At 52.0% G+C, this 12,096-nt stretch overlaps 1 protein-coding gene across 1 annotated transcript in view; it reads left to right on the plus strand.

Moving 5' to 3' along the window:
- Positions 1-12,096, plus strand: part of PCBP3 (poly(rC) binding protein 3) — a 59,092-nt gene that overhangs the window by 17,440 nt on the left and 29,556 nt on the right. Inside the window, exon 8 of the mRNA XM_043525811.1 lies at positions 7,647-7,688. Coding sequence (XP_043381746.1) covers positions 7,647-7,688 — 42 coding nt within the window. The remainder of the gene's footprint in view (positions 1-7,646; positions 7,689-12,096) is intronic.

Genomic DNA, 12,096 nt, shown 5'->3' on the forward strand with positions numbered 1-12,096 from the left:
CCCTCCAACGGCCTCAGGCTCTGCCACACCCCACCCACCTCAGGCTGTTCCACCCCCCCCAACAACCCTCCAACGGCCTCAGGCTCTGCCACACCCCACCCACCTCAGGCTGTTCCATCCCCCCAACAGCCCCCCAACGGCCTCAGGCTCTGCCACACCCCACCCAGCTCAGGCTGTTCCATCCCCCCAACAGCCCCCCAACGGCCTCAGGCTCTGCCACACCCCACCCACCTCAGGCTGTTCCATCCCCCCAACAACCCCCCAATGGCCTCAGGCTCTGCCACACCCCACCCACTTCAGGCTGTTCCACCCCCACAACAACCCCCAACAGCCTCAGGCTCTGCCACACCCCACCCACCTCAGGCTGTTCCATCCCCCCAACAACCCCCAACAGCCTCAGGCTCTGCCACACCCCACCCACCTCAGGCTGTTCCACCCCCCCAACAACCCCCAACAGCCTCAGGCTCTGCCACACCCCACCCACCTCAGGCTGTTCCATCCCCCCAACAACCCTCCAACGGCCTCAGGCTCTGCCACACCCCACCCACCTCAGGCTGTTCCATCCCCCAAACAACCCCCAACAGCCTCAGGCTCTGCCACACCCCACCCACCTCAGGCTGTTCCATCCCCCAAACAACCCCCAACAGCCTCAGGTTCTGCCACACCCCACCCACCTCAGGCTGTTCCATCCCCCCAACAGCCCCCCAATGGCCTCAGGCTCTGCCACACCCCACCCACCTCAGGCTGTTCCATCCCCACAACAACCCCCCAATGGCCTCAGGCTCTGCCACACCCCACCCACCTCAGGCTGTTCCATCCCCCCAACAACAGCCCTCCAACGGCCTCAGGCTCTGCCACACCCCACCCAGCTCAGGCTGTTCCATCCCCCCAACAGCCCTCCAACGGCCTCAGGCTCTGCCGCACCCCACCCACCTCAGGCTGTTCCACCCCCACAACAACCCCCAACAGCCTCAGGCTCTGCCACACCCCACCCACCTCAGGCTGTTCCATCCCCCCAACAACAGCCCTCCAACGGCCTCAGGCTCTGCCACACCCCACCCAGCTCAGGCTGTTCCATCCCCACAACAACCCCCCAACGGCCTCAGGCTCTGCCGCACCCCACCCACCTCAGGCTGTTCCATCCCCACAACAACCCCCCAACGGCCTCAGGCTCTGCCACACCCCACCCACCTCAGGCTGTTCCATCCCCCCAACAACAGCCCTCCAACGGCCTCAGGCTCTGCCACACCCCACCCACCTCAGGCTGTTCCACCCCACAACAACCCTCCAACGGCCTCAGGCTCTGCCACACCCCACCCAGCTCAGGCTGTTCCATCCCCCCAACAACCCTCCAACGGCCTCAGGCTCTGCCACACCCCACCCACCTCAGGCTGTTCCATCCCCACAACAACCCCCAACAGCCTCAGGCTCTGCCACACCCCACCCACCTCAGGCTGTTCCATCCCCCAAACAACCCCCAACAGCCTCAGGTTCTGCCACACCCCACCACCTCAGGCTGTTCCATCCCCCAAACAACCCCCAACAGCCTCAGGTTCTGCCACACCCCACCCACCTCAGGCTGTTCCATCCCCCAAACAACCCCCAACAGCCTCAGGTTCTGCCACACCCCACCACCTCAGGCTGTTCCACCCCACAACAACCCTCCAACGGCCTCAGGTTCTGCCACACCCCACCCACCTCAGGCTGTTCCATCCCCCAAACAACCCCCAACAGCCTCAGGTTCTGCCACACCCCACCCACCTCAGGCTGTTCCATCCCCCCAACAACCTCCAGCTGCCTCAGGCTCTGCCACACCCCACCCACCTCAGGCTGTTCCATCCCCCCAACAACCCCCAACAGCCTCAGGCTCTGCCACACCCCACCCACTTCAGGCTGTTCCACCCCCCCAGCAGCCCCCCAATGGCCTCAGGCTCTGCCACACCCCACCCACCTCAGGCTGTTCCATCCCCCCAACAACCCCCAACAGCCTCAGGCTCTGCCACACCCCACCCACCTCAGGCTGTTCCACCCCCCCAACAGCCCCCCAATGGCCTCAGGCTCTGCCACACCCCACCCACCTCAGGCTGTTCCACCCCCCTGCCAACAGCCCTCCAACGGCCTCAGGCTCTCCCCCACCAGCAATCCTGCCAACCCCTGAGGCTCTCCCCCCGTCCCCACTTCAGGCTGTTCCATCCCCAACATCCCCCCACAGTCTCAGGGTCTCCCATCCCCTCAGCAACCCGCACCAGCCTCAGGCTCCACCAGCGCTTTCTCTCCACCCCACCCCACCCACAATGACTCAGTGAACCCAGTCCGCCACACTCTGAGCCTGACTCCCTGAGATGCTCTGGCCCCCACTGACTTTTGCAGGCTCCCCAGTCACTGCTGACTTCCCATTCCCCAGCTGCTCGTGCATCTGCCCGACCCAACCTCCTGTGCAGAGAGGGAGTGCTCCTGCCTCCTTGCCAGTGCAGTCCCGGGGCACCCTGAGGGGAGTCGGGGACGGTTCTTGGTGACACATGGCACCCCCGGAGCTGGGCAGGACTCGGCAGCCCTGATCCTGGATGGGGAGAAGGGGAAGAGGGGAGTGCCACTTCCACGGTGTGCTCCGGATCCGTTGGGAGCCCCTCTGTAGGGAGTGTGCAAGGGAAGGCTCTGCGGATTAGCAGGGCGCAGGGCTAGGGGCTGGCTGGGCACTGCAGATTCCACTGCTCCCCAGCACCAAGGTCGTACAGGTTAGTGCACGCTGCGCCTTCAGCAACTCGTTACAGCTTCCCCCTCCATGCTTCCAAGAGCCCCCCCCCACCTCTGAGCCTGGCAACGTGGCTCTTTCAGGAGCCACCCAAAGATCCCGGCCCTCTGTGCGGATGGCGCAGTTTAGGCCCCACAACCCCTGTCTCTCCAGGGAGGGAAGGCCCCACACCTGACGGATTGCATGGGACCTCCAGCGTCAAAGCAACTTGTCCCTTTGGGTCACTGGTATGCCACATAGCAGCAGCAGGGAGGTGTTTGAGAAAACTCCAGGGTGGACAGGGTCCATGGGGGAATGGGAAGTTGGATGTAGATCAGCTCAAGGTGCATTTTGACCTGTAGTAAAACTCCAGTATTTTCAAATATATTTACAGTGGTTCCCATTAAAATGTCAGTGTTTTCTGACAATTAGCACTCTATGGTTTTTCCATGTGCTTTGGACTGGCAATATCTCTGGGGTTTCTGTTGGGAAATGTTGACCTTTTAAAAACAACTACTCTACCCAGTTTATTTTTGAAGAAAGTTGATTTGCATCTGTCCGAGACACCGTCCTATCTGTGGCTAACTCTGTATGTAATCATCGAAAGATATCACAGAATAGCCTCAAGAGGTTGGACTGTTTATTTTGGACATTATTTAATGTTGTGCTTATTGGACCATTTTTCATTTCTACATCTCTAGTTACTGAGTCCCCATTACAAATAAGTATGTATATTACTGATACCTTTGGAGCTGATTTGTAATTCGGAGCTGACCAATGAACTATGTTCAGAGCCTGGTCATTTAAACAAAATTAAAGCAAAATATCAAATGGAAATTTAAAGGAAAAATTGAACAATTTAGAGAACATCCTCAGTCTGTTTTCCTTCCTATTACTATACCCTGTGTGAATACAGCCCAGGGAGTGAAAGATTTAGCGATGGGAATTTAACCCTTTGGAGACCGTGGACATGTATAATGCCAGTAAAATATATTACCTCACCCACCTTATCTTTGTCAATGTTCTAAGAATCAGATAATAGAATTTTTGATGGCAAGAAACCACTGAATTGGCTTTTGTTTCCAATTTCTCTACACTTGTTATTGATCTTCACCCCACCAAGCTGAGGATGTTACTGAGCCAAACAGCTTGTTGTTTGCAACGAGTGATGTAACTTTTCAAAGGTTACCAGACTTTCCTCTTCTTTGCTGTCTTTACTCTCCCTTTACAAAGTGTTATCCATCCTTTATGCCATTTATTTTGGAATCATCTGAAAAATGTTTTAATTAATCAGATATGTTTTATTACCCAGTAAACTCCTTAGCACTAGGGCGTCTACAGCTTTTGGCAGACAATAATGCTTATTTTCAAAGTGATAAAAAGAGTATGTTAAAGGATTGTTGCAAAACTTTACTGAAGATACCTAGGAAACACCCTGAACTACAGAGGGTGAAATTCACCACAATGCAGAGAGCCACCACAAGGCCTACATGCCACTTAAATGCCACTTGCGCTCTATTTTGAGGGCATAAGTGAGACATAAATGGCACACTGGACTTCTGCTGCATCTCTGCTCAGGGTTTCATTTCACCCTAATGTAGTAACATAATGTATGTACAGATTAAAAGTGTATAAATACTGGACATTTTATAATTTTAAACAAAATATTTCTCATTTTCTAAGACCCGAGAGCAGGATTTTGTGTTACCCCTACAAAAGCTAACGATGACATCACAAACACCTAAATAACTGAAGGGTTTAGGGTCTGATTCTGAGCTCACTTACACCATCAATGACGTAAAACAGAATTGGACCTTTCATTGCTAATTCTACACATTACAGGCCATTCTGTCACTGATTTGAGTGTTTCTTTCTCAACAAACTCTTCCAAGATGCTGAGCTGCAGGGCTGAGCAAACCTTTTGTCAGACCTGAGAAGCAAATCACACTCACTCTGCACAACGTTGCTGTTTCGGTGATCTTTGCTATGTCCCTTTTGGACAGTGAATAGAGACAATTCATCTGCAGTGGCCAGGAGGGGGAAATCGCAGTCTGTTGAAGTCAGTACCAAGGACAGAGACATTTCCTTAGCCCCCTTTTCCCTACACCAGCCACAGACCCTGGACTGACGTCTATGGGCTGAAATTTTCAAAGCCACATGTGGGATTTGGATGTCCAATTCCTGCTAACTGTAAGGGAAACTGGGTGTCCTAATCTCTTACCTGGCTTTGCAAATCCCAGCCATAATGTTTTGCAGGGTAGATGAATATGACTAAAGGATTCAGTTCTGCCAGTGGAAACCTTCCTCTGGCTACACTCCCACTGACAGGTGGAAGTTCTGTCTGGAGGAAGGACACTATAGCTGCACTGTTAGGCTGTGGTTTCAGAATGATCTATTCTGGGTAGGACTATAGGCCATGTACAGGGGGGAAAGGGAAGTAGTTGGTGCCCTTTGCAGTTGGTACGTTCTGTGCACATCGTATGCTTTCTCATGCTCCGGCCATAAGTGTAGCAGCAAGCTGGCAAATTCAGAGCCCTGGTTAATACCGACTTTCCAAATATCTGCTGTATATTAAGTTGTGGGATGTCACTTTTCATCCCCCCTCCCCCACAACAAAACTATTTAGCTCTATCAATTATGGTGCAAGCTATTAGAAAGCTAGGGCCCAGCCCTGACTTGAGGTTGCTGAGCTCCTGTCAGATGGCCAGTCCCTGAGGGATCAGGCTGGTCATTAGAGGTGACTCAGGCTTGCAGGTGCATTGTCTGTTCAGTTGTGCAACTTCTAAATTCAAGCTGGACTATCATGAAAGGATGGTCTCTAGATAAAAGAAAAAGGTTCTCAGAAATAAATTCAAACCCGCAGCCCACCCTCTCTCTAAGGATTGGTCTCTGCAGCATGGTGTGATTTACGGCTCGGGCAGAAGTACCCGCACTAGCTTTCATCTGGCTCGCACGCTAAAAAGGATGCAGTGATGGGGGCTTCAGGGGAGGCTAGCAATGACAACACGGACCCAGGGAGGCCAAGCGGGCTTGTACAGCCCATGCTGCCATGTCTTTACTGCTATTTTTAGTGAGCTAGCTACATTAAAGCTAGCGCGGGTATGTCTACCTTCCCCCTCCACCACTGCAGCATAGATGTGACCTAAATGCCTCCTGCCTGACTTGTAATGGTCTCAGTTCCACAGCATGTAGAATGCCCATCAGCTCCTAGAAGGAACTTCCATGATACACACAGGGAACAGATGGTCAGTGTAACCCCTAAGAACCACACGTGATATGTCTTTCATGGCACAGCATGGAATCCAGGGATGAATACATTAATTTGCTTTCCACTCAAATGTTTCCATAGCTGTGACCTCCCAGCCCTGGTCTACACTGCAAGCTTATGTCGGTATAACGACATTGCTCAGGGGGTGGAAAACCAGTGACATAGCTCCTGCCTCTCGGGGAAGTGGAGTACTTGCACCGACCGGGGAAGCTCTCCCATCAGCATAGGTAGCGTCATGACTAAGCACTGCCATGGCGCAGCTGGCGCGCTGTAAGTGTAGACAAGCCCTCAGTCTCAGCCCCTGTGATACAGTAGTGCCGACTACATATCTCCTCTTCAGTACAAACACAGCAGCATTCTGATCTCCCAACATGGCGCCCTTTCCTGTAACCTCGTAACTAGGGTCCTACCAATTTCATGGCCCTGAAAAACATGTCACAGACTGTGAAATAAGCCCTTCTCCATGAAATCTGATCTCCCCCTTACTGCTAGGACCGCCTCAGTCAGGGGGCTCCTAGCTGCAAGTCCTGGCTAGGCTGGGAAGGGAGAGGACTTGTCCTTCCCCTGCACGGCCACTCTCGTTCTCAGGGGCAGATCAGACCCACCTTGGAGTGCCTCCCCCTGCTGCAGGAAGCTCCAGCCCCAGAGGTTCCTGCAGCTGGAGGAGACTTGTGGAGGTGGGTCCAATATCCCTCTGCTCCTGGGAGCACCTCAGCTCGGGGGGCTCCTAGCTGTGAGTCCCTGCTAGTCTGGGAAGGGTCAGGACTTGTCCTTCCCTTGCGTGGCAGCTCTGGAATGGCAGGATCAGACCCACTTCCTGGTACCTTGTGGGTTGGGACCCCATGATTACAACACTGTGAAATTTCAGATGTAAACAACAAAAAACATTAAATTGACCAATTTAAAAACCCTCTGGCCATGAAATTGATCAAAATGGACCCTGAGTTTGATAGGGCCCTACTCATAACCTTAGAGTTATTTAATCAGATTCACACTGGAGAGGTTGGAAGTTGTCACATGACAAGGGATTTTCCAAGCTAGCCCGCTGCCGCTATGTATTTATACAGCTTCCCAAGCATGTGGCTGTTCAAAACCTTCAGGGCAATTTGTGCATTGGGTGTAAGGGCTGTGCAGCAATTCTGCGGTGACATCCCAGTGCTGACCTCTAAATGAGGATCTGTAATCCAAAGAGCGGCACTTGGGGACTCATACGTACCTTTGCTATAATTGTGTATTGTTAAGGGACGGCTCTGCAGTGGGCATTTGTAGTGGGCAGCGCTGCTCTCTGTGACAGAAATCATTTCAAGCCGAGAGGCAGGCTCATGGCGTAATGCGAAGGTTAACAGTGTGCCGTCAGCCTGGGGGGCTGAGTGCTTTATAGTGGCTAGTCCAAAAAACCAGTGCTGACACCCGTTGTGAGAGGAGCGGTTTTAAGAGTGATGATAGGGTTCTTTATGGGGAGGGGGTGGACGCCTGGTCTGGCTTCATTTATACATAAAAATACTTTCCCAAAAATCGTAGGGGGCTTCTCCCCTTCCCAGATTGGCTATTAAAAGGGGAAGGGATTTAGATGAAAGCTGCAGCTGAGGCATAGGGCTTAAATAGACCCGACATCCAAGTCTAATGACATATCTTTTCCTTTCACAGGCCTATACAATTCAGGGACAATATGCAATTCCACACCCGGATGTGAGTTTTACCCTAATTTTTCTTATACCCATTTTGCTCTTTTATGTCACCTGCATGATACTGTTAATTACTACGAATATTAATATTAGACAATAATATTAATAGCATATTCTCAAAGTAACAGTCTCTGTGTAGTATCTGTAATACCTTGAATAGCCTTTTAACCTATTAGCACTAAACTTTATTAATATTGAGGACTTGGCCTGATGTTAAATTCTTTGTATTGTTCAGTGCTATCCCTTTACTAAGACAAACCCTATATGCATTTTGTGCCCCAGAGAATGGTCAAAAATAGTCTTTTCCCTCTGTGTCCCTCCCTCCATAAAATGTTGCTAATGAAATGCGTACACTGGCTTATCCGGGTGCTCTCATGGGGGGGTAGGTATGTTTGAAACCTTAGAGACTTATGGCTGTCTCATAGACTTTGCTTTCTAAAAGCGGTGCCTTCCCACAGGTTGGTCTGTCTTTGGGTATGTTGTCAGTTGTATTGCAAAGGAAGTCTGGGTGTCTGGTGCTGCTGAATTCTCTCCCCACTATTATTTTAGACTGAGGATTGATTTTGCAGTCAAACTGATCAGTCACCTAAGCATAGATACACCCATTCCTTGTGTTTTGGCGGAAGGGACGAAATGTCCCAAGCTCTCTCTTTGACATGGCTTACAAGCAACATGCAAAAGTTCCCTAGAAATGAAGGGCAGTACAGGTTGCTGTGTTGAGTTCAATTCCCAGTCAGGGCTGTATAGGAAGGCCCTTCGTGCTCTCTGTCTTTTCTGGTAAGGGTGAGGATTTTTTTCTGTTGATCTTAATGTTAGTCAAGGGGGGAGGCAACAGACGGAGGAGAGAAAGAAAAGGAGGTTCTGTGCCAGATTCATTCCTGGTTAATGCTTATTTCTAGTGAGAAAAGCTGGGCACAGGTGAGCAGGGAGTAGACACATCCCCTCTGCAGCTTTCACCCATGTGGCTCATATGCAGCCCCCAGCAGAAATTTAAAATTATCCTTCTTGACAGGTCCCCCAAGGGAAGGCGGGATGGATACGGACGCCACCATCTCCAGGAGACAACTCTCTCCTGGGGTATAGGCCTGTTCCGTATCTTCCCTTGCTGGCCCGGTCTCTGTCATTTTGCAGCATTCCCTCCTTAGTGGGAGGAGACACAGGGAAGAAGGCAAAACCATATGTTTTATAATAGTGGGTGTGAACGAGGGCACGTGCAGAGGCGGGGTGAAAAGAGGCAGTCTCTTAGCCTTCCATAGGTGGAAGGAAGAACTCCCAGCTACACTGCTCTCGGTGAGTGCTCGAGTAAGAGTGAGTCTAGTAAGACCTCAAGGGTGGGGACCACTTTTACAACAGGTGTGCTTATTCAGGTGGGTGGTTTAAGCCAATTGGCTTCTATCCAGGACCCCATCCATCTCTAGGAAAGCAAGGACATGGTCCCGCCCAGAGTCAAAGAGGAGGCGAGACAGAGCTGGGTGTCCTCTGCCTCTTGGTGACCCTTTGGCCCTGAGGTCTTTATGACCTTCCCCAGTGGCTTCACACAGGTGCTGAAGGGGAGTGACAGAGACACCACAGCAGGCAGCCAAAACAGCCCTTTGCACTCTCCTAAAATAAGCCACTTTTAAGGACTACAGCCCTGACCTGCCAGGGGCCACAGCTGGATCAGCAGCACCTTGTAGTCACTAGTACCTAAGGCCACTGACCAACCTAGCAGTGTGAGCCCAGATGTCCCACCTCTGTTCGTTGTCGTGAGGAGACCACTGACTGCCAAGACCATGCTATTGCCATGCCCTGGCCCAGCTGGAAGCCTGATTGAATGACACTGTGGCGGCTTGCTCAACTCACCCAGATCTGTGAGCCACTGCGTTACCGCTGTGCCTTAGCGGGAGGGTGCTTTGCTGCACCCTGGGAATCTGTCCCTGAAACCCTGCAGCATCTGCCAGTCCAGCCCTGCCCCGCAGCGATCCCCACTCCCGGAGTTCACAGGGACGTCTCCCTGCAGCGTCCAGCCCCTCTCCCTGGGACCCGCTGCCTCCAGAGAGAGCGAGCACACAGCACCCTGCTAGGCTGGCTGAGGACTCCCCCTCCCCTGCTAACACACAGCACTGGGATGGGTGTGTAACAAAACAAGTCTGAGTTTATTAACAAAGGACATAGGCTTAAGTGATTGCAAGTACGGGTGAAAGCGATATGAGAGGTGTGACAAAGTCAAGTGGCGCAGCTTCAAGAGGGTGGTCCTCTTGGGTTGCGGGAGGTGGGCGGGTGTGTTAGCCCTAGAAAGATAAAGGCCCTTTTCCCTATAGCGGGGGTCGGCAACCTTCGGCACGTGGCCCATCAGGGTAATCCGCTGGTGGGCACCGAGACATTTCGTTTATGTTGACTGGCCGCAGGCGCGGCCCCCCCCCGCAGCTCCCAGTGGCCATGGTTCCCCGTTCCTGGCCAATGGGAGCTGCAGGAAGTGGCGCGGGCCACAGGGACATGCTGGCCACCGCTTCCCGCAGCTCCCATTGCCTGGGAACAGCGAACCGCAGCCACTGGGAGCTGCGGCGGTCCATGCCTGAAGACAGTCAACGTAAACAAAATGTCTCGCGACCCGCTGCTGATTAACCTGATGGGCCGCGTGCCAAAGGTTGCCAACCCCTGCCCTATAAGCTGAGAAGGGGCTATCTCAGGTCAACTAGGGACACCTGAATGCAATTAAGGGCTGCCTGAGGCCTTTAAAAACCCCTCCTCAGGGAGCTGGGAAGGAAAGAGACAAGCTGGTGCAGGGCAGTAGGGGGATAGGCTTCTCCAGGGTAAGAGGATGCTCTCATCTCTACAGGGGAAACAACCAAGCTGACTGCCTGTTTAGGGGAAGGACCTGCACCTGGGGCCAACAACAGGACAACCCCCCTCCAGGGAGGGGGGCAGGAAAAGGAATCCCCCTTTATTTTGTGTTTGTGAATTTGTTTCTTTTGTTTGGTGGAGGAGCCCTCGTTGGGCCTGCCCCGAGGCCTACCTCGAAAACATTGATAAATAAACCCCGAGTGGGAAGACAAACACTGTCCAGGGTGGACTGATTTACCCCAGGCACCGCCAGAGAGGGAAGTGCTATGCCCAGTGAGACAAAGAAGGTGTCTTACCACAAGGTTATAAACAAAATGAACAAAAGACACTTTCCAGTGACTAAACTGTAACTTCAGCAAGTTACTATCTTTCTCTGAGCAGGTTTCTTATCTATAGTCCATTCCTAGAGACTTCAGGCTCCTTGGTTGAAGGAATGACCCCTGAAATCCACCCCCCTCTTTTTTTGCTTTTTGAAACCCAAAATGGAATTTTTTCATTATTTCATTTTTACCTTTTTCTACCACCGCCTATTTCAGAGGCAAAAAGGAAGGGAAGAAAAGGGGAAAACATAAAAACGAAAATAGTGCAAAGTGCAAAGTCATGCACTTAGTAACCAACAACAAGAATTTTTGGTATAAGCTGGGAACGTAACAGAGGAGGAGAAAGAAAGAGAGAAACATGGGTGTATTACTCTCTCTAAATACATCAAAGGGATAAACACCAGGGAGGGAGAGAAGTTATTTAAGTTAAGCGCCAGTGTTAACACATGAACAAATGGATATAAACTGACCATTAACAAGTTTTCTAACCATCAGAGGAGTGAAGTCCTGGAACAGCCTCCCAAGGGGAGCAGTGGGGGGCAAAAAACTAGCTTGTTTCAAGACTGAGCTTGAAATTTATGGAGGGGATGGTATGATAAGATTACCTACAGTGGCATGTGGCTCATCTGACTGCTAGTAGCAAAAATCCCCAACAGCTGGAGATGGGACACTGGGTGGGGAGGGCTCTGAGTTACTACAGACAATTCTTTCCCAGGTGTCTGACTGGTGGGTCTTGCCCACATGTTCAGAGTCTAACTGATGGCCATATTTGGGGTCAGGAAGAAATTTCCCCCTGGGTCAGACTGGTAGAGACCCTAGGGGATTTTTGCCTTCCTCTGCAGCATGGGGCACGGGTCACTTGCTGGTTTGAACTAGTGTCAATGGTGGATTCTCTGTAACTTGAAGACTTTAAATCATGATTTGAGGGTTCAGTAACTCAGCCAGAGGTTCGGGTCTTTTAGAGGAGGGGTTCTCAACCTTTTCTTTCTGAGGCCCCCCCAGACATACTATAAAAACTCCATGGCCCACCTGTGCCCCAAGAACTGGTTTTCTGCATCTAAAAGTGAGTGCCAGCGTTAGGGGGTAGCAAGCAGGTCAATTGCCCAGGACCCCATGCCACAGGGGGCACCGTGAAGCTAAGTTGCTCAGGCTTCTGCTTCAGCCCCAGGTGGTGAGGCTCAGGGCCCCACGCTTCAGCCCCATGCAGTAGGACTCTGGCTTTCTGCCCTGGGTCCCAGCAAATCTAACACTGGTCCTGCTTGGCAGACC

The sequence above is a fragment of the Chelonia mydas genome, chromosome 11, assembly GCF_015237465.2.
Source record: "Chelonia mydas isolate rCheMyd1 chromosome 11, rCheMyd1.pri.v2, whole genome shotgun sequence".
Classification (NCBI taxonomy): domain Eukaryota; kingdom Metazoa; phylum Chordata; order Testudines; family Cheloniidae; genus Chelonia; species Chelonia mydas.